The sequence below is a fragment of the Zea mays genome, chromosome 9 (genome assembly GCF_902167145.1).
Source record: "Zea mays cultivar B73 chromosome 9, Zm-B73-REFERENCE-NAM-5.0, whole genome shotgun sequence".
NCBI classification, from domain to species: Eukaryota; Viridiplantae; Streptophyta; class Magnoliopsida; order Poales; family Poaceae; genus Zea; species Zea mays.
Genome location: NC_050104.1, coordinates 126979505 through 127005155, shown reverse-complemented (window position 1 = coordinate 127005155; position 25651 = coordinate 126979505). Strand labels below are relative to the sequence as shown.

The following is a 25651-nucleotide window of genomic DNA, read 5'->3' as shown; positions in this document are numbered from 1 at the left end:
TTCATGCGGGCGATTCTGCATAACTATGGGGTGGAGCTGCACAACCTCAGCCCCAACTCCATCTCGCAAACCGCCATCTTCGCAGTGGTTTGCGAAGGATACTTGGGGATCGACCCCCACTAGGACCTGTGGACTCATTTCTTCTCCGCGGAGCTTTTTGCTTCGCCGACGGGGGAGAGAAGGGTCCGCGTGGCAGTGCGGGCCGGCGGCTGCATCCTCCAGCTGAGGCAGGCGCGGGCGTTGTAGTATATTCCCGCCGTCCTTGCGTCCTCGAATAAAGGGTGGCAGCACCGGTGGTTCTATCTCCGGAATGACGACGAGAGGCTCCCGTCGTTTTCTCAGCGAGTGGTCACCGTCGCCGCCGATGCTTGGCGCTACGGGACCCCGCATGACAGACAGAAGAATCTCGAGCCCCTTCTCAAGGCCCTGGAGGTGTTGCGGAAAGGAGGGCTCACCGCTGCGGGAGTGATTGCCGCCATTCATCGCCGGAGGGTGCTTCCCTTGGCGGAGCGGCGGTTGCCGCTTGGGAGATGACGCCAGAGGCTGACTTGGAGGGCTCGCGGATGTCCTCGGATCCCCTTCCCGTCGACGTTCTCCACGGGCGGGTGGCCGTCGCGTTGGGAAAACCGGACGCCAGCGCCCTCTCTCAGCCCTTGATGCGTCCCGACCGCGGGTGTGTGTCCCTGGTGAGTGTCCGCTCCTTCTTTCTCCTTGCGTCGGATTGCCCTTGGTCCTTACGGTCGAGACTTTTCATCTGTCTCCAGGAGGTAGGGTGTCACAAGCCTTCCTGGCCACGGGTCCCGGAGGACGCGGTGGACCGAGCAGCGCGGCGGGTTGCCGCGGAGGAGAAGAAGAAAAAGGACGCGAAGAAGGCTTGGGCCCGCGAGCGGACGCGGACCCGAGACGCCTTGGAAAAGCTCCGTCGTCGGCAGGAGAGGGATGGACTCCCGAGGGAGCCGTCGCCGGAAACGCCTGATGACGACGACGATGATGAAGACGATGACGAGGATGACGACATGGCTGCCCGCCTTGGCCTCAGCCCGGGTTTGAGGCTAGGCCAGGAGTCGTCAAGCCAGCCCCGGAGCGGGCTGGCGCCGTCAGTTCCCGGGGTCGGGACGCCGAGGTCCAGGCCCGAAGAGCAGGGGCAGTCCGAGGGGGTACTCGACCCCTCGGCTGGGGAAGTTGAGGTGACCCCGGGGAATCAGGCCGAGGTGCCTGTTCCTCGAAAACCGTCGCCCGTGCCGGCAGCGCTTGAGGGCGACCCTCAGGTCGCCGTGGTAGCGCCTGGGCAGTCCGTCTCTCGGGCGTCTAGGGTGCCCAAGGCGAGGATGGTACCGAAGCTGGCGGCGGGGCGGACCTCGGCGGTACCTTCGGGGGTCGAGATCCGAGAGACCTCCCCACAGGCGCGGTTGATCATGGCCCGAAGTGGGTAAGTACCTTAGAATGTCTTCGTCTCGGCTCCTCCTTTGTATGTCCCGACCCTGACTTTCCTTTCCTCCTCAGCAAGCGGAGTCATGGCCTGACCGATCTGGCTCCCAGGAAGGTCCTCAAGACGGCGTCGGCTTCCGCAGCCGGTGCCGCGTTGGGCCCCGCCGTTCAGCTGACCTTCTCGCAAGACGCCCCACAGCAGAGGGCTCAGGCGGCACCAGTTGCCGTGGAGCGAGTTCCCGAGGCCGACTCTTCTGTTGAGGCGGCTGTCGCGCTGGGTGAGGCGGCTGGCGCGGACGTGGCCTCGGGCCCACCAGACATGCCGCCGGCGGTAGCACCAGCCGCTGCCGAAGCCGCTGCCATCCTGGTCGTGGAGCGACCTGTCGCCGCCGACGCTGAGATGGCTGAGGCGTCGCCACTTGGTGCCTCGGAGGAGGGGGGCGTGGAAACGCGACCCGTCCCGCCGAGCGGCAGCCTTGTCCCTGCGCGGCGGAGCTCCGAGGGGCGGCGCCAATTGCTCCGGTTCCGGACCCGTGAGGCTTCGGATCCCTTCTTCGTTCTTGACGATGAGCGGGAGGAGCAGTCTTGGGACGAGCTCCGCGAGTGTGCCGAGGCAACGGTGGGGTCGCTCCGGTCATCCTTGGAGGTCTTTTGCAGGGACGTCCCCAAGATCCTCCAGGTAATGATTTCAGGCATACCTTTTTTGTGATCAAGGCGTCCTTTGTGACGCCCCGCTTCCTTCCCTCAGGATCTAACGGATCTGAGCGCCGCCAAGTCGTCGTTCATCCGCCACGAGGTCGATGTCTGGGGCTCGCTGCGATCCCTGAGGACCTCGCTTGCCGGGGCTACCGCGTGCCTCTCCCAGCAGGGCGCCGAGGTGGCGGACCTTCGGTTGCTCTGCGCCGATCTGAGAGCAGAGGCAGCAGCGGCACGCGCAGAGGTGCAGCGACGGCAGTCGGAGTTCGACCAGGTCGCCGATGAGCGAGATCGATCTCGGGGCCGGGCCGCCGAGGCCGAAAGCCGGGCCGGAGCCCTTGCAGCAGACCTAGCCGTAGCCCAAGCCGCATCCTCGGAGCAACGTGCCCGAGCCGGAGGTATGTCCTGGCTGTTTTCGGTTTTCGTTTCAGCTCATTTCCTCCACTTGTGTTTGAGGCCTTGCGCTCTGGCTGTTCGCAGAGCTCGAGTCTGCCCTTGATGAGTCCACCAGGGCGCTTGCCCAAGCGGACGAGCAGAGGGAGGCCGACCACGGGGCCATGTCCGAGGCCATCTCGGACTTCTGCCGGGTCTTTGGCTTCGGCGACGTCCCCTCAGGAAGCTCCCCTCAAAGTCGCCTACAGGCCTTGGGTGACCATGTGCGCGGCAGACTCCGCGAGGCGCTACATCACGGCGTCAGGCGGGCCTTCGCCGTGCTTGCTTCCCACTACGTTGTGGATCTGGAGCGGGTCAGCGAGGGGTATTGCCTCCCTGACGAAGATGAAGCCACCCTGGCTGAAGTCCAGAGGCTCGACGCGGCCGCCGCGGGCCCGAGCACGGTGCTGGCAACCACCTTCGAGGCAGAGATCCTCCCGCCTGCGCCGTCGTCCGAGGCCGGGGTGGACTTTGCCGAAGGCGGGGACGAAGCCGAGGGCGCGGCTCCTTCTCCAGGCGACGCCTAACTCTGCCGGAGCAGTTTTCCTTGAATGCACGTGTGTCTTTTGCGGCCGCTGAGGCCCGAACACTTTATTATCGTAGAATAAAGTCGTGCTCCTTTTCCTTTCATTTTGTGTGTCCGGCCCCGTTCGTCAGTAGCAGGGTGGCTTGCCCAAGTAGGAGTCATTTTTCGTGGAAGGTGACGAGTGAGGTATCCATATCCCAGAGGCGTAGGAGTCCCTCGGCTCAGTTAGCCTTGCCACTTACATGCGCCCGCGTTTGCTTCTTGGGGTCCTGCTACTGATATAGCCGGGGAACGCAGAAGCCTTTTTGATTGAAAATTTTGGCGCAGAGGGGGTTCCCCCCTTTTAGCCCCCGAGGGAGGGTCGGGCTTTGCCGAGGCAAGGCTGACCCTTCCTTGATGACTAGACTTTGTGTGTGGACGAGGCATACGAACAACTTGAAAGCATCTTAAGGGTAGAAGCGACGTAGCTGTTGGATGTTCCAATCGTTGCTGTAGACCTCGCCTTGACTGTTGGCCAGCTTGTACGTTCCGGGCTTCAGAACCTTGGCGACGACGAACGGCCCTTCCCAGGGAGGCGTGAGCTTGTGCCGCCCTCGGGCGTCTTGTCGCAGCCGAAGCACCAGGTTGCCCACCTGGAGGTCTCGGGACCGAACCCCTCGGGCGTGGTAGCGTCGCAGGGACTGCTGGTACCGCGCCGAGTGTAGTAAGGCCATGTCCCGAGCCTCTTCTAGCTGGTCCAGTGAGTCTTCTCGATTAGCTTGATTGCTTTGGTCGGCGTAGGCCCTCGTCCTCGGGGAACCGTATTCTAAGTCTGTGGGCAAGATGGCCTCGGCCCCATAGACTAGAAAGAACGGTGTGAAGCCCGTGGCCCGGCTCGGCGTCGTCCTCAGAATCCAGACCACCGAGGGGAGTTCCTTCATCCACCGCTTGCCGAACTTGTTGAGGTCGTTGTAGATCCGAGGCTTGAGTCCTTGTAGAATCATGCCGTTGGCACGCTCTACTTGCCCATTCGTCATGGGGTGAGCCACGGCGGCCCAGTCTACCCAGATGTGGTGATCCTCGCAGAAGTCCAGGAACTTTCTGCCGGTGAACTGGGTGCCGTTGTCGGTGATGATGGAGTTCGGGACCCCAAAGCGATGGATGATGTTGGTGAAGAACGCCACCGCCTGTTCGGACCTGATGCTGTTTAGGGGTCGGACCTCGATCCACTTGGAGAATTTGTCAATGGCGACCAACAGGTGCGTGTAGCCCCCGGGTGCCTTCTGCAAGGGGCCGACTAGGTCCAGACCCCACACGGCAAACGGCCAGGTGATGGGTATGGTCTGCAGGGCCTGAGCAGGCAGGTGGGTCTGCCTTGCGTAGAACTGACACCCTTCGCAGGTGCGGACAATTCTAGTGGCGTCGGCCACCGCCGTCGGCCAGTAGAAACCTTGTCGGAAGGCATTTCCAACAAGGGCTCGAGGTGCTGCGTGATGGCCACAAACCCCCGAGTGTATCTCTTGTAGGAGCTCCTGGCCTTCGGCGATGGAAATGCATTGCTGGAGGATGCCCGAGGGGCTGCGGTGGTAGAGCTCCTTCCCATCTCCCAGCAAGACGAACGACTTAGCGCGCCGCGCCAACCACCGATCTTCGACCTGGTCGAGGGGTAGCTCTCCTCGGTGGAGATATCGCAAGTACGGGGTCTGCCAGTTTCGATTAGGCGTGACCCCGCTCCGCTCCTCCTCGATGCATAGTGCCTCACCCTCGGAGGCCAAGGGTACCTTAGGCCGAGCCGAGGGTGCCTCGGGCTGGGCCGAGGCCTTCTTGGGCTCGGGCGTGTCGTCAGTCTTGACGGAGGGTTGATGCAAGTCTCGGGAGAAGACGTCCGGGGGAACCGTTGTTCGTCCCGAGGCTATTTTAGCCAGCTCGTCCGCAGTCTCGTTGTAGCGCCGGGCAACGTGGTTGTGCTCGAGCCCGTAGAACTTGTCTTCCAGGCGCCGAACCTCATCGCAGTAGGCTTCCATCTTCGGGGCGCAGCAGTGAGAGTTCTTCATGACTTGGTCGATGACGAGCCGCGAGTCACCGCGAGCGTCGAGGCGTCGGACCCCCAGCTCGATGGCGATGCGCAACCCATTGACCAGAGCCTCGTTCTCAGCCACATTGTTGGACGCCGGGAAGTGGAGGCGTAGCACGTAGCATAGGTGCTTCCTGAGGGGCGAGATGAAGAGCAGGCCTGCGCCTACTCCTGTCTTCATCAGCGACCCATCGAAGAACTTGGTCCAGAGTTCCGGTTGGATCAGAGCTGTTGGGAGCTGGGTGTCGACCCATTCAGCCACAAAGTCCGCCAAGACCTGGGACTTGATGGCCTTCCGAGGGGCGAACGAGATCGTCTCGCCCATGATTTCCACCGCCCACTTTGCAATTCTACCCGAGGCCTCTCGGCACTGGATGATCTCCCCCAGGGGGAAGGATGACACCATAGTTACCGGATGAGACTCTAAGTAGTGTCGCAACTTCTACCGCGTTAGGATCACCGCGTACAGCAGCTTCTAAATTTGTGGGTAGCGGATCTTGGTCTCAGACAGTACCTCGCTGATGAAGTAGACTGGCCTTTGGACGGGCAATGCATGCCCCTCTTCTCGTCTCTCAACTACGATCGCGGCGCTAACCACCTGAGTGGTCGCGGCGACGTAGATTAAGAGGGCTTCTCCGGCAGCGGGGGGCACCAAGATGGGCGCGTTCGTGAGGAGCGCCTTCAGGTTCCCGAGGGCTTCCTCGGCCTCAGGGGTCCAAGTGAAGCACTCGGCCTTCCTTAAGAGGCGGTACAGAGGCAGGCCTCTTTCACCGAGGCGCGAGATGAAACGGCTCAGGGCCGCAAGACATCCCGTGACTCTCTGTACGCCTTTCAAGTCCTTGATGGGCCCCATGCTGGTGATGGCCGCGATATTCTCCGGGTTGGCCTTGATGCCCCGCTCGGAGACGATGAACCCCAAGAGCATGCCTCGGGGAACCCCGAAGACACACTTTTCAGGATTGAGCTTCACGCCTTTCGCCTTGAGACATCGGAATGTCACTTCAAGGTCGGAAAGGAGGTCGGAGGCTTTCCTCGTCTTGACTACGATGTCATCGACGTAGGCCTCGACCGTTCGGCCAATGTGTTCGCCGAACACATGGTTCATGCACCGTTGGTACGTTGCACCCGCATTCCTCAAACCGAACGGCATGGTAACATAGCAGTACATGCCGAAGGGTGTGATGAAAGAGGTCGCGAGCTGGTCGGACTCTTTCATCCTGATCTGGTGATACCCTGAGTAGGCATCGAGGAAAGACAGGGTTTCGCACCCAGCAGTGGAATCCACGATTTGATCGATGCGAGGTAGAGGGTAGGGAACTTTCGGACATGCTTTGTTTAGACCAGTGTAGTCTACACACATCCGCCATTTCCCTCCTTTCTTTCTCACAAGCACAGGGTTGGCAAGCCATTCGGGATGGAATACCTCTTTGATGAACCCTGCCGCCATTAGCTTGTGGATCTCCTCGCCTATGGCTCTGCGCTTTTCTTCGTCGAATCGGCGCAGAGGCTGCTTCACAGGTCAGGCTCCAACTCGGATATCCAGCGAGTGCTCGGTGACATCCCTCGGTATGCCGGGCATGTCCGAGGGACTCCACGAGAAAACGTCGGCGTTCGCGTGGAGAAAGTCGACGAGCACTGCTTCCTATTTGGGATCGAGCTCGGAGCCGATCCGGATTTGCTTGGAGGCGTCGTTGCTGGGGTCGAGAGGGATGGACTTAACCGTCTCCGCTGGCTCGAAGTTGCCGGCGTGGCGCTTCACGTCTGGCGCCTCCTTAGAGAGGCTCTCCAGGTCGGCGATGAGGGCCTCGGATTCGGCGAGGGCCTCGGCGTACTCCACGCACTCCACGTCGCATTCGTACGCGTGTCGGTACGTGGGGCCGATGGTGATGACCCCGTTGGGGCCCGACATCTTGAGCTTGAGGTAGGTGTAGTTGGGGATGGCCATGAACTTAGCGTAGCACGACCTCCCCAGTACTGCGTGGTAGGTTCCTCGGAACCCGACCACCTCGAACGTGAGGGTCTCCCTTCGGAAGTTGGAGGGCGTCCCAAAGCAGACGGGTAGATCGAGTTGTCCGAGGGGCTGGACGCGTTTCCCGGGGATTATCCCGTGGAAAGGCGCAACGCCTGCCCGGACCGAGGACAAATCGACCCGCAGGAGCCCGAGGGTCTCGGCGTAGATGATGTTGAGGCTGCTGCCTTCGTCCATGAGGACCTTGGTGAGCCTGACGTCGCCGATGACGGGGTCGACAACGAGCGGGTATTTCCCCGGGCTCGGCACGCGGTCGGGGTGGTCGTCTTGGTCGAAGGTGATGGGCTTGTCGGACCAGTCTAGGTAGACTGGCGCCGCCACCTTTACCGAACAGACCTCCCGACGCTCTTGCTTGCGGTGCCGAGCCGAGGCATTCGCCACTTGCCCACCGTAGATCATGAAGCAGTCGCGGACCTCGGGGAACTCTCCTGCCTGGTGATCTTCCTTCTTATCGTCGTCGCGAGCCCTGCCACCCTCCGCGGGTGGCCCAGCCTTGTGAAAGTGGCGCCGAAGCATGGCGCACTCCTCAAGGGTGTGCTTGACGGGCCCCTGATGATAGGGGCACAGCTCCTTGAGCATCTTGTCGAAGAGGTTGGCACCTCCGGGAGGTTTCCGAGGGTTCTTATACTCGGCGGCGGCGACAAGGTCCACGTCGGCGGCGTCGTGTTTCGCTTGCGACTTCTTCTTGCCTTTCTTCTTGGCGCCGCGCTGAGTTGACGCCTCGGGGACATCTTCCGGTGGGCGGCTCTGGGGCTGCTTGTCCTTCTGGAAGATGGCCTCAACCGCCTCCTGGCCAGAGGCGAACTTGGTGGCGATGTCCATCAGCTCGCTCGCCCTGGTAGGGGTCTTGCGACCCAGCTTGGTCACCAGGTCGCGGCAAGTGGTGCCAGTGAGGAACGCGCCGATGACATCCGAATCGGTGATGTTGGGCAGCTCAGTGCGCTGCTTCGAGAATCGTCGGATGTAGTCCCGGAGAGACTCTCCCGGCTGCTGTCGGCAGCTTCGGAGATCCCAGGAGTTTCCAGGGCGCACGTACGTGCCCTGGAAATTGCCGGCGAAGGCTTGGACCAGGTCGTCCCAGTTGGAGATCTACCCCGGAGGCAGGTGTTCCAGCCAGGCGCAAGCGGTGTCGGAAAGGAATAGGGGGAGGTTGCGGATGATGAGGTTGTCATCGTCCGTTCCACCCAGTTGGCAGGCCAGCCGGTAGTCCGCGAGCCACAGTTCCGGTCTCGTCTCCCCCGAGTACTTTGTGATAGTAGTCGGGGTTCGGAACCGAGTCGGGAACGGCGCCCGTCGTATGGCGCGGCTGAAAGCCTGCGGACCGGGTGGTTCGGGCGAGGGACTCCGATCCTCCCCGCTGTCGTAGCGTCCCCCACGCCTGGGGTGGTAGCCTCGACGCACCCTCTCATCGAGGTGGGCCCGACGGTTGCGGTGATGGTGCTCGTTGCCGAGGCGACCCGAGGCCGCAGGTGCTGTGTTGCACGTGCGCCCGGTGAGGACCGAGGCTTTCCGCATGAATCGGGAAGTCACGGCGCGATGTTCCGAGGGGTACCCCTGCCTTCAGGAGGCGGAGCTTTCGGCCCGTCGGACCGTGGCATCCTCCAGGAGATTCTTGAGCTCTCCCTGAATTCGCCGCCCCTCAGTGGTTGATGGCTCCGGCATCGCGCGGAGAAGTATTGCCGCTGCAGCCAGGTTTTGGCCGACTCCACTGGAAGTCGGTGGTGGCCTTACCCTGACATCGTCGGCGATGCGGTGCTGGATACCCTGGGGTAGATGACGCACTTCTCCGGCCGGAGGTTGGCCCGCCCATTCCGGCCCGATGTCCCGGCGGAACGGCTCAAGTGTTCCTGCCCCCTCGTCGAGCCTGGCCTGCATCTCGCGGATTTGCTCGAGCTGCGGGTCACGACCCCCCGCCGGGACGGGGACCACAGCTAGCTCCCGAAGGATGTCAACGCGAGGCACATGCCTAGGGAGATCACCGTTCTCCGGCATACCAAGATGGTTGCCTTCGTCGGGACCCCCTAGATCGACGTGGAAACATTCACGACTTGGGCCGCAGTCCTCGTCGCCGAGGCTGCGTCTACCGTCGGAACAGTCGGAAAGGCAGTAGTCGCACGCGGTCATAAAGTCCCGCATGGCACTGGGGTTACCAAGTCCGGAGAAATCCCAACAGAAGTCGGGCTCGTCCTCTTCCTCGGACCCCGAGGGCCCGTAGGTCAAGACGACCGTCAGCCGGTCCTAGGGTGACCGCATACGATACCCCAGAGGGTTTGGACTCGCCTCTATGAGACCGTCCACCAAAGCGAAGTCGCTCGATGGGTTGAGGCTGGATCCAAAAGGAGTGAGATGTGAATCGGTCAGTACCTCTTGGTCGACGGGCGGTGACGAAGTCACGTCAGGGGTAGACTGCACCGCCGTCTCAGGTACGAGGGTGACGCCCAGCAAGTCCCTTGCGAGCGTGCTGGCGTCGTCCGTTTTCTTGGGGTTGGCGTGTTGCGGGGAGACGGCGCTCGTCTTCGTCTCAGACGCGAGGTCGATGCCCGACGTGCCCCCCGTTGGGGCGCCGGCGCCGTCGACTCGCTCGACAGCCGACGAGGTGCCGCCTCCTGCTTGGCCTTGGTTGCCCCGCCTCCTCCTCCGTCGGCGGGGGAGGGGACGGGGCGAGCTCGAATGTTGTTCTTCCACCACGCGGGGAAGACTTCGTCGATTCCGCCGCCGGCGGGCGGGCTGTCGGCCGCCATTGTCGTTGTCGCGCGGCGGGGGAAGGAGTATCATGTCGTAGCTGCCGTCGAGGGACATGAACTCAAGACTCCCGAAACGGAGTACCGTCCCGGGCTGGAAAGGTTGCTGAAGACTACCCATCTGGAGCTTGACGGGAAGCTGTTCGTCAACACGAAGCAGGCCCCTACCTGGCGCGCCAACTGTCGGCGTTTCGAACCCGGGGGGTCCCTGGACCGACGAGTAAATTGTCGCTGCGTGCCCCAGCCCAGATGGGTCGGCGCGAGACGGAGCGCGAAGGGGGGAAGAAGCCGGAGGGAGACGGGCGTGAGAGGTGAAATCCCGCGGCCTTCGTGTTTGTCCCGCGCCCAGGTCGGGTGCGCTTGCAGTAGGGGGTTACAAGCGTCCACACGGGAGGGAGCGAGCGGCCTCACGCGAGCGCCGTCCCGTCCTTCCTCGCGCGGCCAACCCTCTGTAAGAGGGCCCTGGACCTTCCTTTTATAGGCGTAAGGAAAGGATCCAGGTGTACAATGGGGGTGTAGTAGTGTGCTAACGTGTCTAGCGGAGGAGAGCTAGCGCCCTAAGTACATGCCATCGTGGCAGCCGGAGAGGTTTTGGCACCCAGTTCGTGTGGTGTCGTGGCCGTCGGAGGTGCGCTGCAGCCTGGCGGAAGGACATCTGTCGGGGCTGTCGAGTCCTTGCTGACGTCCTCTTGCTTCCGTAAGGGGGCTGAGAGCCGCCGTCGTCATAGAGCGTGCGGGGCTCCATCATTACTTGTTTGGCGGGGCGAGCCAGATGGGACGCTTGTCTTGTTCCCCGTAGCCTGAGTCAGCTTGGGGTAGGGTAATGATGGCGCCTCCTGTGACGTGGTCGGTCCGAGCCCTAGGTTGGGCGAGGTGGAGGCTCCTCCGAGGTCGAGGTCGAGTCTGTCTTCCGAGGCCAAGGTCGAGTCCGAGCCCTTGGGTCGGGCGAGGCGGAGACCGTCGACTGAGGCCAGGGCTGAGTCCGAGCCCTGGGGTCGGGCGAAGCGGAGTTCGTCGTCTTCCGGGGCTGAGCCCGAGTCCGAGCCCTGGGTCGGGCGAGGCGGAGGCCGTCGGCTGAGGCCAGGGCTGAGTCCGAGCCCTGGGGTCGGGCAAAGCGGAGTTCGTCGTCTTCCGGGGCTGAGCCCGAGTCCGAGCCCTGGGGTCGGGCGAAGCGGAGTTCTTCGTCTTCCGGGGCTGAGCCCGAGTCCGAGCCCTGGGGTCGGGCGAAGTGGAGTTCGTCGTCTTCCGGGGTTGAGCCCGAGTCCGAGCCCTGGGTCGGGCGAAGCGGAGTTTGTCGTCTTCCGGGGCTGAGCCCGAGTCCGAGCCCTGGGGTTGGGCGAAGCGGAGTTCATCGTCTTCCGGGGCTGAGCCCGAGTCCGAGCCCTGGGGTCGGGCGAAGCGGAGTTTGTCGTCTTCCGGGGCTGAGCCCGAGTCTGAGCCCTGGGGTCGGGCGAAGCGGAGTTTCCTATGGCGCTTGGGGCCGGGTTTGGCTGCTGTCAACCTCACTCTGTCGTGTGGCACAGCAGTCGGAGCGGCGCAGGCGGCGCTGTCCTCTTGTCGAGCTGGTCAGTGGAGCGGCGAAGTGACTACGGTCACTTCGGCTCTGTCAACTGGAGGACGCGCGTCAGGATAAAGGTGTCAGGCCACCTTTGCATTAAATGGCCCTGCGATTTGGTCGGTTGGCGTGGCGATTTGGCCAAGGTTGCCTCTTGGTGAAGACTGGGCCTCGGGCGAGCTGAAGGTGCGTTCGTTGCTGTAGGGGGTCCTCGGGCGAGACGTAAACCCTCCGGGGTCGGCTGCCCTTGCCCGAGGCTGGGCTCGGGCGAGGCGCGATCGCGTCCCTTGAATGGACCGATCCTTGACTTAATCGCACCCATCAGGCCTTTACAGTTTGTGCTGATGGGGGTTACCAGCTGAGATTTAGGAGCCTTGAGGGTACCCCTAATTATGGTCCCCGACAATGATGTAGGAGGTGAGGTTCGAACCCATCCCCTAATAGAAGAAGGGCAAGAGACACTAGGTGAAGCTATCTAACCAGTAAAACATCATGCTCAGATGTTTTTAATATTGAATACAAATTGTATATATGTATATACGTTTTTTTAAAATAAAAATATATAATCGTGTCTGGCCGGGCCAGCACTACGGGTCGAGGCTACAGCTAAGCACGACACAACGTTCTTGGCTCTTGCAAGCATTAGCTCGTTTCTGAAACCACATTGGCGCAATGGACTACATGGTGTTTGATGTTGCTGAATTTGATGGAGCAACAATGATTTGTCACACTAACAATAAAATGAAAGGTTATTTGTTGGATTTAAACGTTAGTAATTGCTACGAAGTAGCATAATTTATATGGAGCACATCCAGTTTTTATTGATGCCTAACTTTAGCAATCACTCCATATTTTGATCTATCTTTTTTTTATCAATTTGACTTTATGTGACTTATTTTAAAAACTTGAGCTCACAAACTTTCTCTTATTTGGTCTCTGTATGGTTGAATTATATCATTTTATAATCTATGTTCGTTCAGTCAGTCGTTGTGAACTCTCTTCTAATCGTTCACTTCATTGGTCGTGTTGTACCAAGACATATTGCATGGAGTAAACAATAACATCAGTTAGCCAAATCAAAAAATATCATACAGAGAGCGGAGACAATCAACAAAAAATATTGAGATCTTTTTGGTGGATAGTTTACGTGAGTGTTGTTGTAAGCCGTCGCAACGCACGGGCAACCGACTAGTAATATTTATAGAAAACTAAATAAAATGAAAGGTTAAACATAATACAAGTCGAATGTGTTATTTATCTTAGGATGAATAAAATATTCTTCGGCGCTTATTATGCAATCGTACTTCCCCGTTCCAAAATATACATGACAATTTCTTTTACTTTTAGACATTTTATTTGATTGTTCGTCTTTCTCAAAAGTTTTGTACGAAAATATTTTGTTATGACTTATTTTATTATTTGATATATTTCAAATAATAAATTATTTATTTTATTATTTGTATACGATTCAATAAGATAAATGGTCTATATGATATCTAAAAGTAAAAAATATGCTATTTATTTTGAAATTGAGAGAGTAGGGTACATAAATTCTTCAAGCTGGCCTAGGGCTGACGACGACATTCCGTCTGGATTCATCCACTACCGGAATCGACGGCTTTGCCGAGTGCCTGAAGCACTCGACAAAGCCTTAAAAACGCTCGACAAACTCTTTGCCGAGTGTCACACTCGGCAAAAAAGGCTCGGCACACAGTGCATCGACAAAACCTTCTTTGCCGAGTACTTTTTCTCGAGCACTTGGCAAAGACTTTGCCGAGTGCCGAGAAGTACTCGGCAAAGAAAAGCAGCCGTCACGGCGTGGGGTGACGGAGACGACGTCTTTGCCGAGTGTCCTAGGTGACACTCGGCAAAAGAGTTACCCTTGCCGAGTGTCTGGCGGCCAGCACTCGGCAAAGAATCCGTCAGCGGGGTCCCCATGTCAGGTTCTTTGCCGAATGCTAGAGCCACTTCACTCGGCAAAGAATCTATACCGGTGCCCAGGTCTTGGTTCTTTGTCGAGTGCTATGGTCCTGACACTCTGCAAAGTATCTCTTTGCCGAGTGTCACACTCGGCAAAGTGACCAGTACACACCTTTTTTATTTGTTTTTCCTATTCCATTCAAACAAACAAAAGATATTTCACAGATATCACATATATACATCACAGATCATCACAGACATATATATCCAACACAAACATTAATATACAAACATAAGTTTAGAAGTTTTCAACACAAACAGTATCAACACAAGTTCAGAAGTATCAACACAAGTTCAGAAGTATGAACACATAAGTATTCAACATAAGTTTTGTAGTCTAAACACTAAACTCATTGAGGTGGGCGGTTGGACTGGTGCTGTATTAGGTTGGGCGAACCATGAGGGTTGTTGGATGCTGCCCCAGATTGGCCCTGCACAGAGAAGAGATTGCATGTGTTATATCAGATGCATTACCAACATCTAACTACAATTTTGATACTCACAGGAGTATGGAACAGAGGGAGGTCAACTACAGGGAACAATGGAGGTGGCGGAGCAAAACCCTGTGTGGCGCCAAGGCTCTGCATGTACTGGAACATCTCCGCCATCCTCTGATGATCTCCCTCGTGAGCCACCCGCTTCGCCTCTCGCTCCGCCATCATCCTCGCCTCCATCTCTTCTAGTTGAGTCTATAATATTACAAGCCAACGTTATAGTAACTCAAAGAGAAGGTATATAACTCAAGTAAGGACGAGTTATAGAAGCACTAACCTCGAGTTGCTGTATGCGATGCTGTGAGCTATCATGCCAAGGTCGTATGGCTGGACTCGAGCCCGTGCTCCTTGCTCGCACCTGAGACAGAGTGGGAGTGGAGGACGAGTCGATTGCCCCGTCGGCAATCCAGTACCGCCCATGTCTCTTGCCTCCTCCGACCCTCATGAGCACATCGGGGTCGATCTGCTCGGTGCTCGGATCATATTCTAGGCCATGGACCTCATGCGCCATGGCGGTGTAGTCATGAAGGCGGCTGTAGACGGTGGGGTTGGTGTAGGCCTCGGGCCCGTCATCCGGGTTGTAGGTGACGTCGGACGTCGCCTTGCCCTTATGGGCCATAGCATAGGCCGAGAAGATGGAGCAAGGCCGGGCACCATGTGACGCTGACTGCAAGAAAACCAACGAGATAGTTAGAAATAATATCTAATCCAGTGCTATATACCTAAATAAAAAAGAGGGCTTACCCATGCTTCTGCATATTGGCCCAGGCTCCGGCTGCCTTGGTGGTGGGAGGGACCTTGCATCATCATACGCCGTTCCCGGCTAGCGTTGTGCGCCTCGTCCCACTCAGGCGAGCACCACCTATCCACCATCTGCTCCCAGCACAGAGGATGTGCGGTGCACCAATGTGGAATCATCTACAAAGTAAACACGTAAAGTGCATATGAGAAGATAAAATAAAATTCATGCATGGAGTAATGGTACCAAACATGCATGACTTTACCTGCAGGTACTGGTCCCTGGTCAACGACATGGTTCGGGTTTGCTGCTTGGTCACCCTCTCCCCAAGGACGGAGCCGTGGTAGCTGACGATGGCCTGGATTCGGGCCTCATAGTGCATGTCCACGACGAGCTTCTTACAGCTCTTGGTGGCCACCACATCCACCCTAGCCTCGTATCCAGCCTCGCATCTAAAGAAATCCTACATACAAAAACGATGTATCCATACTGTCGGGGACCATAATTAGGGGTACCCCTAAGACTCCTAATCTCAGCTGGTAACCCCCATCAGCACAAAGCTGCAAAGGCCTGATGAGGTGCGATTAAGCCAAGGTTTGGTCCACTCAAGGGACACGATCTCGCCTCGCCCGAGCCCAGCCTCGAGCAAGGGCAGCCGACCCCGGAGGATTCACGTCTCGCCCGAGGTCCCCCTCAAGCAATGGACACACCTTCGGCTCGCCCGAGGCCCAGTCTTCGCCAAGAAGCAACCTTGGCCCGATCGCCACGCCGACCGACCGTATCGCAGGAGCATTTAATGCAAAGGTGGCCTGACACCTTTATCCTGACGCGCGCCCTTCAGTCAACAGAGCCGAAGTGACCGCAGTCACTTCGCCGCTCCATTGACTGGCCTGACAAAAGGACAGCGCCACCTGCGCCGCTCCGACTGCTGTGCCACTCGACAGAGTGAGGCTGACAGCAGCCAAGTCCGGCCTCGAGCGCCATAGGAAGCTCCGCCTCGCCCGACCCAGGGCTCGGACTCGGGCTCAGCCCCGGAAGACGACGAACTCCACCTCGCCCGACCCAGGGCTCGGACTTGGGCTCAGCCCCGGAAGATGACGAACTCCGCCTCGCCCGACCCAAGGCTCAAACTCGGGCTCAGCCCCGGAAGACGACGAACTCCGCCTCGCCCGACCCAGGGGTCGGACTCGACCTCAACCTCAGAAGACAGACTCAACCCCGACCTCGGAGGAGCCTCCGCCTCGCCCTACCTAGGGCTCGGACCGACCACGTCATAGGAGGGGCCATCATTACCCTACCCTTAGCTAACTATGGCTACGGAGAACAAGACCGGCGTCCCATCTGGCTCGCCCCGGTAAAACAAACAATGATGGCGCCCTGCATGCTCCATGACGACGACGGCTCTCAGCCCCCTTACGGAAGCAAGGAACGTCAGCAAGGACTCGATAGCCCCGACAGCTGTCCTTCCGCAAGGCTCCAGCGCTCCTCCGACGGCCACGACATCACACAAACAGGGTGCCAAAACCTCTCCAGCTGCCACGACGGCATGTACTTAGGGCGCTAGCTCTTCTCTGCTAGACACGTTAGCACACTGCTACACCTCCCATTGTACACCTGGACCCTCTCCTTACGCCTATAAAAGGAAGGTCCAGGGCCCTCTTACAGAAGGTTGGCCGCGCAGGCAAGGACGGGACGGCGCTCGCGTAAGCCTCTCGCTCCCTCCCGCGTGGACGCTTGTAACCCCCTACTGCAAGCGCACCCGACCTGGGCGCGGGACAAACACGAAGGCCGCGGGTTTCCCCTTTTACGCCTGTCTCCCTCCGGCTTTTTCCCCCCTTCGCGCTCCGTCTCGCGTCGACCCATCTGGGCTGGGGCACGCGGCGACAATTTACTCGTCGGTCCAAGGACCCCCCGGGTTCAAAACGCCGACAGTTGGCACGCCAGGTAGGGGCCTGCTGCGTGTTGACGAACAGCTTCCCGTCAAGCTCCAGATGGGCAGTCTCCAGCAACCTTTCCAGCCTGGGACGGTGCTCCGTTTCGGGAGTCTTGAGTTCATGTCCCTCGACGGCAGCTACGACATGATACTCCTTCCCCCGCCGCGCGATAGCGACAATGGCGGCCGACAACCCGCCCGCCGGCGGCGGAATCGATGACGTCTTCCCCACGCGGCGGAAGAACAAAATTCGGGCTTGTCTCGTCCCCTCCCCCGCCGACAGAGGAGGAGGCGGGGCAACCAAGGCCAAGCAGGAGGCGGCACCTCGTCGCCTGTCGAGCGAGACGACGGCGCCGGCGCCCCAACGGGGGACACGTCGGGCATCGACCTCGCGTCTGAGACGAAGACGAGCGCCATTTCCCCGCAACACGCCAACTCCAAGCGGACGGACGACGCCAGCGCGCTCACGAAAGACTTGCTGGGCGTCACCCTCGTACCTGAGACGACGGTGCAGTCTACCCCTGACGTGACTTCATCACCACCCGTCGTCCAAGAGGTACCGACCGATTCCCGTCTCGTGCCTTTTGGATTCAACCTCGACCCACCAAGCGACTTCGCTTTGGTGGACGCTTTCGTAGAGGCAAGTCCAAACCCTCCGGGGTATCGTATGCGGTCACCCTGGGACCGGCTGACAGCCGTCTCGACCTACGGGCCCTCGGGTTCCAAGGAAGATGACGAGCCCGACTTTTGTTGGGATTTCTCTAGACATGGTAACCCTAGTGCCATGCGGGACTTTATGACCGCATGCGACTACTGCCTCTCCGATTGTTCCGACGGTAGCCGCAGCTTCGGCGACGAGGACTGTGACCCAAGTCGTGAATGTTTCCACGTCGATCTAGGGGGTCCCGGCGAAGGCAACCATCTTGGTACGCCGGAAAACGGTGATCCCCCTAGGCCTGCGCCTCGCGTTGACATCCTTCGGGAGCTAGCTGTGGTCCCCGTCCCGACGGGGGGTCATGACCCACAGCTCGAGCAAATCTGCGAGATGCAGGCCAGGCTCGACGAGGGAGCAGGAACGCTTGAGCCGTTCCGCCAAGACATCGGGCAGGAATGGGCGAGCCAACCTCCGGCCGGAGAAGTGCGTCATCTACCCTAGGGCATCCAGCACCGCATCGCCGACGATGTCAGGGTAAGGCCGCCACCGGTTTCCAGTGGGGTCGGCCAGAACCTGGCTGCAGCGGCAATACTTCTCCGCGTGATGCCGGAGCCATCAACCACCGAGGGGCGGCGTATCCAGGGAGAGCTCAAGAATCTCCTGGAGGATGCCGCGGTCCGACGGGCCGAAAGCTCTGCCTCCCGAAGGCAGGGGTACCCCTCGGAACATCGCGCCGCGACTTCCCGATTCATGCGGGAAGCCTCGGTCCACACCGGGCGCACGCGCAACACAGCGCATGCGGCCCCGGGTCGCCTCGGCAACGAACACCCTCACCGCAACCGTCGAACCCACCTCGACGAGAGGGTGCGCCGAGGCTACCACCCCAGGCGTGGGGGACGCTACGACAGCGGGGAGGATCGGAGTTCCTCGCCCGAACCACCCGGTCCGCAGGCTTTCAGTCGGGCCATACGACGGGCGCCGTTCTCGACCCGGTTCCGAACCCCGACTACTATCACAAAGTACTTGGGGGAGACGAGGCCGGAACTGTGGCTCGCGGACTACCGGCTGGCCTGCCACCTGGGTGGAACGGACGATGACAACCTCATCATCCGCAACCTCCCCCTGTTCCTCTCTGATACCGCTCGAGCCTGGCTGGAGCACCTACCTCCGGGGCATATCTCCATCTGGGACGACCTGGTCCAAGCCTTCGCCGGCAATTTCTAGGGCACGTACGTGCGCCCTAGGAACTCCTGGGATCTCCGAAGCTGCCGCCAGCAGCCAGGGGAGTCTCTCCGGGACTACATCCGGCGATTCTCGAAGCAGCGCACCGAGCTGCCCAACGTCACAGACTTGGATGTCATCGGTGCGTTCCTCGCCGGCACCACCTGCCGCAACCTGGTGAGCAAGCTGGGCCGCAAGACCCCCACCAGGGCGAGCGAGCTGATGGACATCGCCACCAAGTTCGCCTCTGGCCAGGAGGCGGTTGAGGCCATCTTCCGGAAGGACAAGCAGCCCCAGGGCCGCAATCCGGAAGATGTTCCCGAGGCGTCCACTCAGCGCGGCACCAAGAAGAAAGGCAAGAAGAAGTCGCAAGCGAAACGTGACGCCGCCGACGCGGACCTTGTCGCCGCCGCTGAGTACAAGAACCCTCGGAAACCTCCTGGAGGTGCCAACCTCTTCGACAAGATGCTCAAGGAGCCGTGCTCCTATCATCAGGGGCCCGTCAAGCACACCCTTGAGGAGTGCGCCATGCTTCGGTGCCACTTTCACAAGGCCGGGCCACCTACGGAAGGTGGCAGGGCCCGCGACGACGATAAGAAGGAGGATCACAAGGCAGGAGAGTTCCCCGAGGTCCATGACTGCTTCATGATCTACGGTGGGCAAGTGGCGAACGCCTCGGCTCGGCACCGCAAGCAAGAGCGTCGGGAGGTCTGCTCGGTAAAGGTGGCGGCGCCAGTCTACCTAGACTGGTCCGACAAGCCCATCACCTTCGACCAGGGCGACCATCCCGATCGTGTGCCGAGCCCGGGGAAATACCCGCTCGTTGTCGACCCCGTCATTGGCAACGTCAGGCTCACCAAGGTCCTCATGGACGGAGGCAGCAGCCTCAACATCATCTACGCCGAGACCCTCGGGCTCCTGCGGATCGATCTGTCCTCGGTCCGGGCAGGCGCTGCGCCTTTTCACGGGATCATTCCCGGGAAACGCGTCCAGCCCCTCGGACAAATCGATCTACCCGTCTGCTTCAGGACTCCCTCCAACTTCCGAAGGGAAACCCTCACGTTTGAGGTGGTCGGGTTCCGAGGAACCTACCATGCGGTGTTAGGGAGGCCATGCTACGCCAAGTTCATGGCCGTCCCCAACTACACCTACCTCAAGCTCAAGATGCCGGGCCCCAACGGGGTCATCACCGTCGGCCCCACGTACCGACACGCGTACGAATGCGATGTGGAGTGCATGGAGTAGCCAAGGCCCTCGCCGAATCCGAGGCCCTCATCGCCGACCTGGAGAGCCTCTCTAAGGAGGCGCCAGACATGAAGCGCCACGCCGGCTACTTCGAGCCAGCGGAGACGGTTAAGTCCGTCCCTCTCAACCCCAGCAACGACGCCTCCAAGCTGATCCGGATCGGCTCCGAGCTCGTCCCCAAATAGGAAGCAGTGCTCGTCGACTTTCTCCGCGCAAACGCCGACGTTTTCGCGTGGAGTCCCTCGGACATGCCCGGCATACCGAGGGATGTCGCCGAGCACTCGCTGGATATCCGAGCTGGAGCCCGACCCGTGAAGCAGCCTCTGCGCCGATTCGACGAAGAAAAGCGCAGAGCCATAGGCGAGGAGATCCACAAGCTAATGGCGGTAGGGTTCATCAAAGAGGTATTCCATCCCGAATGGCTTGCCAACCCTGTGCTTGTGAGAAAGAAATGGGGGAAATGGCGGATGTGTGTAGACTACACTGGTCTAAACAAAGCATGTCCGAAAGTTCCCTACCCTCTGCCTTGCATCGATCAAATCGTGGATTCCACTGCTGGGTGCGAAACCCTGTCTTTCCTCGATGCCTACTCAGGGTATCACCAAATCAGGATGAAAGAGTCCGACCAGCTCGCGACTTCTTTCATCACACCCTTCGGCATGTACTGCTATGTTACCATGCCGTTCGGTTTGAGGAATGCGGGTGCGACATACCAAAGGTGCATGAACCACGTGTTCGGCGAACACATTGGTCGAACGGTCGAGGCCTACGTCGATGACATCGTAGTCAAGACGAGGAAAGCCTCCGACCTCCTTTCTGACCTTGAAACGACATTCCGGTGTCTCAAGGCGAAAGGCGTAAAGCTCAATCCCGAGAAGTGTGTCTTCGGGGTCCCCCGAGGCATGCTCTTGGGGTTCATCGTCTCCAAGCGGGGCATCGAGGCCAATCCGGAGAAAATCGCGGCCATCACCAGCATGGGGCCCATCAAGGACTTGAAAAGCGTACAGAGGGTCACGGGATGCCTTGCGGCTCTGAGCCGTTTCATCTCGCGCCTCGGCGAAAGAGGCCTGCCTCTGTACCGCCTCTTAAGAAAGGCCGAGTGCTTCACTTGGACCCCTGAGGCCGAGGAAGCCCTCGGGAACCTGAAGGCGCTCCTCACGAACGCGCCCATCTTGGTGCCCCCCACTGCCGGAGAAGCCCTCTTGATCTACGTCGCCGCTACCACTCAGGTGGTTAGCGCCGCGATCGTGGTTGAGAGACGAGAAGAGGGGCATGCATTGCCCATCCAGAGACCAGTCTACTTCATCAGTGAGGTACTGTCCGAGACCAAGATCCGCTACCCACAAATTCAGAAGCTGCTGTACGCGGTGATCCTGACGCGGCGGAAGTTGCGACACTACTTCGAGTCTCATCCGGTAACTGTGGTGTCATCCTTCCCCCTGGGGGAGATCATCCAGTGCCGAGAGGCCTCGGGTAGAATTGTAAAGTGGGCGGTGGAAATCATGGGCGAGACGATCTCGTTCGCCCCTCGGAAGGCCATCAAGTCCCAGGTCTTGGCGGACTTTGTGGCTGAATGGGTCGATACCCAGCTCCCGACAGTTCCGATCCAACCGGAACTCTGGACCATGTTTTTCGACGGGTCGCTGATGAAGACAGGAGCAGGCGCGGGCCTGCTCTTCATCTCGCCCCTCAGGAAGCACCTACGCTACGTGCTACGCCTCCATTTCCCGGCGTCCAACAATGTGGCCGAGTACGAGGCTCTGGTCAACGGGTTGCGCATCGCCATCGAGCTAGGGGTCCGACGCCTCGACGCTCGCGGTGACTCACAGCTCGTCATCGACCAAGTCATGAAGAACTCCCACTGCCGCGACCCGAAGATGGAAGCCTACTGCGATGAGGTTCGGCGCCTGGAAGACACGTCCTACGGGCTCGAGCTCAACCACATCGCCCGATGCTACAACGAGACTGCGGACGAGCTGGCTAAGATAGCCTCGGGGCGGACAACGGTTCCCCCGGACGTCTTCTCCCGAGACCTGCACCAACCCTTCGTCAAGACTGACGACACGCCCGAACCCGAGAAAGCCTCGGCTCAGCCCGAGGCACCCTCGGCCCCCGAGGGTGAGGCACTGCGCGTCGAGGAGGAGCGGAGCGGGGTCACGCCTAATCGAAACTGGCAGACCCCGTACCTGCAATATCTCCACCGAGGAGAGCTACCCCTCGACCGAGCCGAAGCTCGGCGGTTAGCGCGGCGCGCCAAGTCGTTCATCTTGCTGGGGGACGAGAAGGGGCTCTACCACCGCAGCCCCTCGGGCATCCTCCAGCGATGCATATCCATCGCCGAAGGCCAGGAGCTCTTACAAGAGATAGACTCGGGGGCTTGCGGCCATCACGCAGCGCCTCGAGCCCTTGTTGGAAACGCCTTCCGACAAGGTTTCTACTGGTCGACCGCGGTGGCCGACGCCACTAGAATTGTCCGCACCTGCGAAGGGTGTCAGTTCTATGCGAGGCAGACCCACCTGCCCGCTCAGGCTCTGCAGACCATACCCATCACCTGGCCGTTTGCTGTGTGGGGTCTGGACCTCGTCGGCCCCTTGCAGAAGGCACCCGGGGGCTACACGCACCTGCTGGTCGCCATCGACAAATTCTCCAAGTGGATCAAGGTCCGACCCCTAAACAGCATCAGGTTCGAACAGGCGGTGGCGTTCTTCACCAACATCATCCATCGCTTTGGGGTCTCGAACTCCATCATCACCGACAATGGCACCCAGTTCACTGGCAGAAAGTTCCTGGACTTCTGCGAGGATCACCACATCCGGGTGGACTGGGCCGCCGTGGCTCACCCCATGACGAATGGGCAAGTAGAGCGTGCCAACGACATGATCCTGCAAGGGCTCAAGCCGCGGATCTACAACGACCTCAACAAGTTCGGCAAGCGATGGATGAAGGAGCTCCCCTCGGTGGTCTGGAATCTGAGGACAACACCGAGCCGAGCCACGGGCTTCACACCGTTCTTTCTAGTCTATGGGGCCGAGGCCATCTTGCCCACAGACTTAGAATACGGTTCCCCGAGGACAAGGGCCTACGACGGCCAAAGCAATCGAGCTAACCGAGAAGACTCACTGGACCAGCTGGAAGAGGCTCGAGACATGGCCTTACTACACTCGGCGCGGTACCAGCAGTCCCTGCGACGCTACCACGCCAGAGGGGTTCGATCCCGAGACCTCCAGGTGGGCAACCTGGTGCTTCGGCTACGACAAGACGCCCGAGGGCGGCACAAGCTCACGCCTCCCTAGGAAGGGCCATTCATCATCGCCAAGGTTCTGAAGCCCGGGACGTCCAAGCTGGCCAACAGTCAAGGCGAGGTCTACAGCAACGCTTAGAACATCCGACAACTATGTCGCTTCTACCCTTAAGATGCTTTCAAGTCGTTCGTACACTTCGTTCACACACAAAGTCTAACCATCAAGGAAGGGTCAGCCTTGCCTCGGCAAAGCCCGACCCTCCCTCGGGGGCTAGAAGGGGGGAACCCCCTCTGCGTCAAAATTTTCCTCGGAAAAAGATCTTTTCTGCCAGAATGTCTTTCGTGCTTTTCGACTACTTCGAAAGTGGGATCCTGAAAACAATGGAGTACACGTAAGCAGCCAAGGCTGACCGAGCCGAGGGACTCCTACGCCTCCGGGATACAGATACCTCACTCATCACCTCCTGCGATAAGTAACTCACGCTCGAATAGGTGATTCTGCGGACCGAACAAGTCTTCACGCTCGAAAACTCTTCTGCCGAAACGATTTTTCGGGCCTTCTCGACTACATCGATAGCAGAATCCGACGGACGAGTAAGAGTATACGTAAGCGGCAAGGCCGACCGAGCCGAGGGATTCCTACGCCTCCGGGATACGGATACCTCACTCATCACCTTCCGTGAAAAGTAACTCTCGCTTGGACGAACAACTCTATTACCGACAAATAAGTCCAGATACTCGAAACAAGAGGAAAAGAAACGCAGCTTTACAACACGACGACAGTATGTTTGGGCCTCAGCGGCCGCAGAAAACATACGCACACTACAAGATAACCCGATCCTGCAGGCTCGGACCTTGACGGTTGAAGGGAGCAGCAGCACCCTCGGCGTCAACTACACCTTCGGCGAGGTCCGACCTAGCCTCGGACGGCGACGCGGTCGGAGGATCTCTACTCCGAAGGACGACATCAGCACCACGCCCGGACCATCACCGGCGGGGTCTTCTCCAAGAATCCGGCTCGAGCAGACGGCTCGGCCGGTCGCCCCGAAGCCTCAGCCAGCTGTCCCCCAAGGACATCAGCCCGGCTCGTGGCCTCGGCAACTCGACTCCGGCGTTGGTCCCGCCAGTGGACGACCCGGCCAGGCTCCGGCCGACCAAATCTTCTTTTCGAGCCAACTCTGCCTCTGTCCATGCTGACACCGCTGCCTCCGGCTTCGGCTCATCGAAGAGCGGCCGAGGGTTTCCTTTAACTAAGCAAGAGAAGCCTCGGGTGGCAAGGCCGACCTAGCCGAGGGATTCCTATGCCTCCGGGATACGGATACCCCACTCGTCACCTTCGCACGAGGCAACTCACACTTGGTGAAGCGGTTCAGATAGCCGATAAGCGAGTCTTAGTGCTCGAAATGAGGAAAAAACACGGCTCTGTGCCAAAAATACATATATGTTCAGGCCCCGACAGCCATAATGAACAGACACCGGCACTCACGGTGCCATTACAAACGGAACTCTGGTTCCGTCCCCGCGGGTATGAACAACCTCCACATCGGGGAGCCTGCGGGGCGACAAGCTCCGGGCGACTCGCCAGCGACCTCTGCAGCAGCAGCCATGGTCCTAGGACGGACGCAGCCACCGGAAGGCTCTCGTTCGCGTCCCCGCTCAAGGGACGCGAACCAGACATTAAAGCCAAAGAGCCAGAGGTTGATCCATAGGCGGCGCTAACGACCTCGACGGTGGGGAAGCTTCCTCCAGCTGCCGCCACGTCAGCACCGACGGCGGCGTCCGCCTCTCCACCAACGCCCCACCGGTGAGCGTGGGCCGCTCCAAAGCGCACCGGCAGGTCCTCGCCACGAAAGCGAGGAGGAGGACGGAATGTTGCATCCTAGCTGGACAGCAACAGTTCGCCTTCCCCGGCATGGTTGGAGGACGCCTCCCCCGCAGAGCTGGAGGATGGTTTCCACCACCAGAAGCTGGAAGAGGAGGTGGCCAGCCGACCCGTGCGGGAGGCAGAGCCCCGGCTCGCCTCGCTCTCCGCCCCAGCCAGGATGATGAAGATCCTTGAAGCTGAGGGTGGGACCAAGATCGCAGCCCGGCTTGCTTCTCCCCACCCAGGAGCTGGTGGTCACCGTCTTGGGTGACCACCGACGAGGGGATGCGGCCGGGCTGCCTGATGAAAATCCTTGAAGCCGAACGATGGCTGAAAGGTACCAACTCTCGTGAAGTTGCGTTCCTCCAACGACAAGGCGGAAGGATTGCGAGTGTTCCCCATCCGGGGGCTCAGAAGATGGAAAGACGCGATGCATAAGGGAGCGCGAAGGCATGGTTGCCTTTCAAGGGGGTCACCCTCCTTTTAAAGGCAACTCTCCCCACTTGCGTCCTCAGCCATCGTGGGCTGAGTCTTCTCCAACACGCTCCAAGGTCCTCCCCCTACGACACGGGGGCTGGGTCCCACGCGTCATGCAAGCTGGCCTAGGGCAGAAGAAGCCAAACTGCCGCGCGCGGTGCGCGCAACTGCCTAGCGGTTACAAGCATTCCTCCACTTTCGCCCAGACCAGCGGGTGAAAGGGCGGACAGCCATGCAGTCGGCATGCAACCGCGCCAAGTGGGCGCACCCCTTCGACTCCAACGCGCCCAGCATGGAGGCCCAGGCCCACACGTCATGCAACCGGCGCGCCGGTTGCTACGT

At 59.6% G+C, this 25651-nt stretch overlaps 1 protein-coding gene across 1 annotated transcript; it reads left to right on the top strand.

Annotated features, from left to right (window-relative positions):
* Positions 1-252: 252 nt before the first annotated feature.
* LOC109942328 (uncharacterized) lies at positions 253-2590 on the top strand. The gene has a single exon (XM_020544237.2). The coding sequence runs from the start codon at positions 531-533 to the stop codon at positions 1431-1433; it is 903 nt and encodes a 300-aa protein (XP_020399826.1). The 5' UTR covers positions 253-530; the 3' UTR covers positions 1434-2590.
* Positions 2591-25651: the final 23061 nt, after the last annotated feature.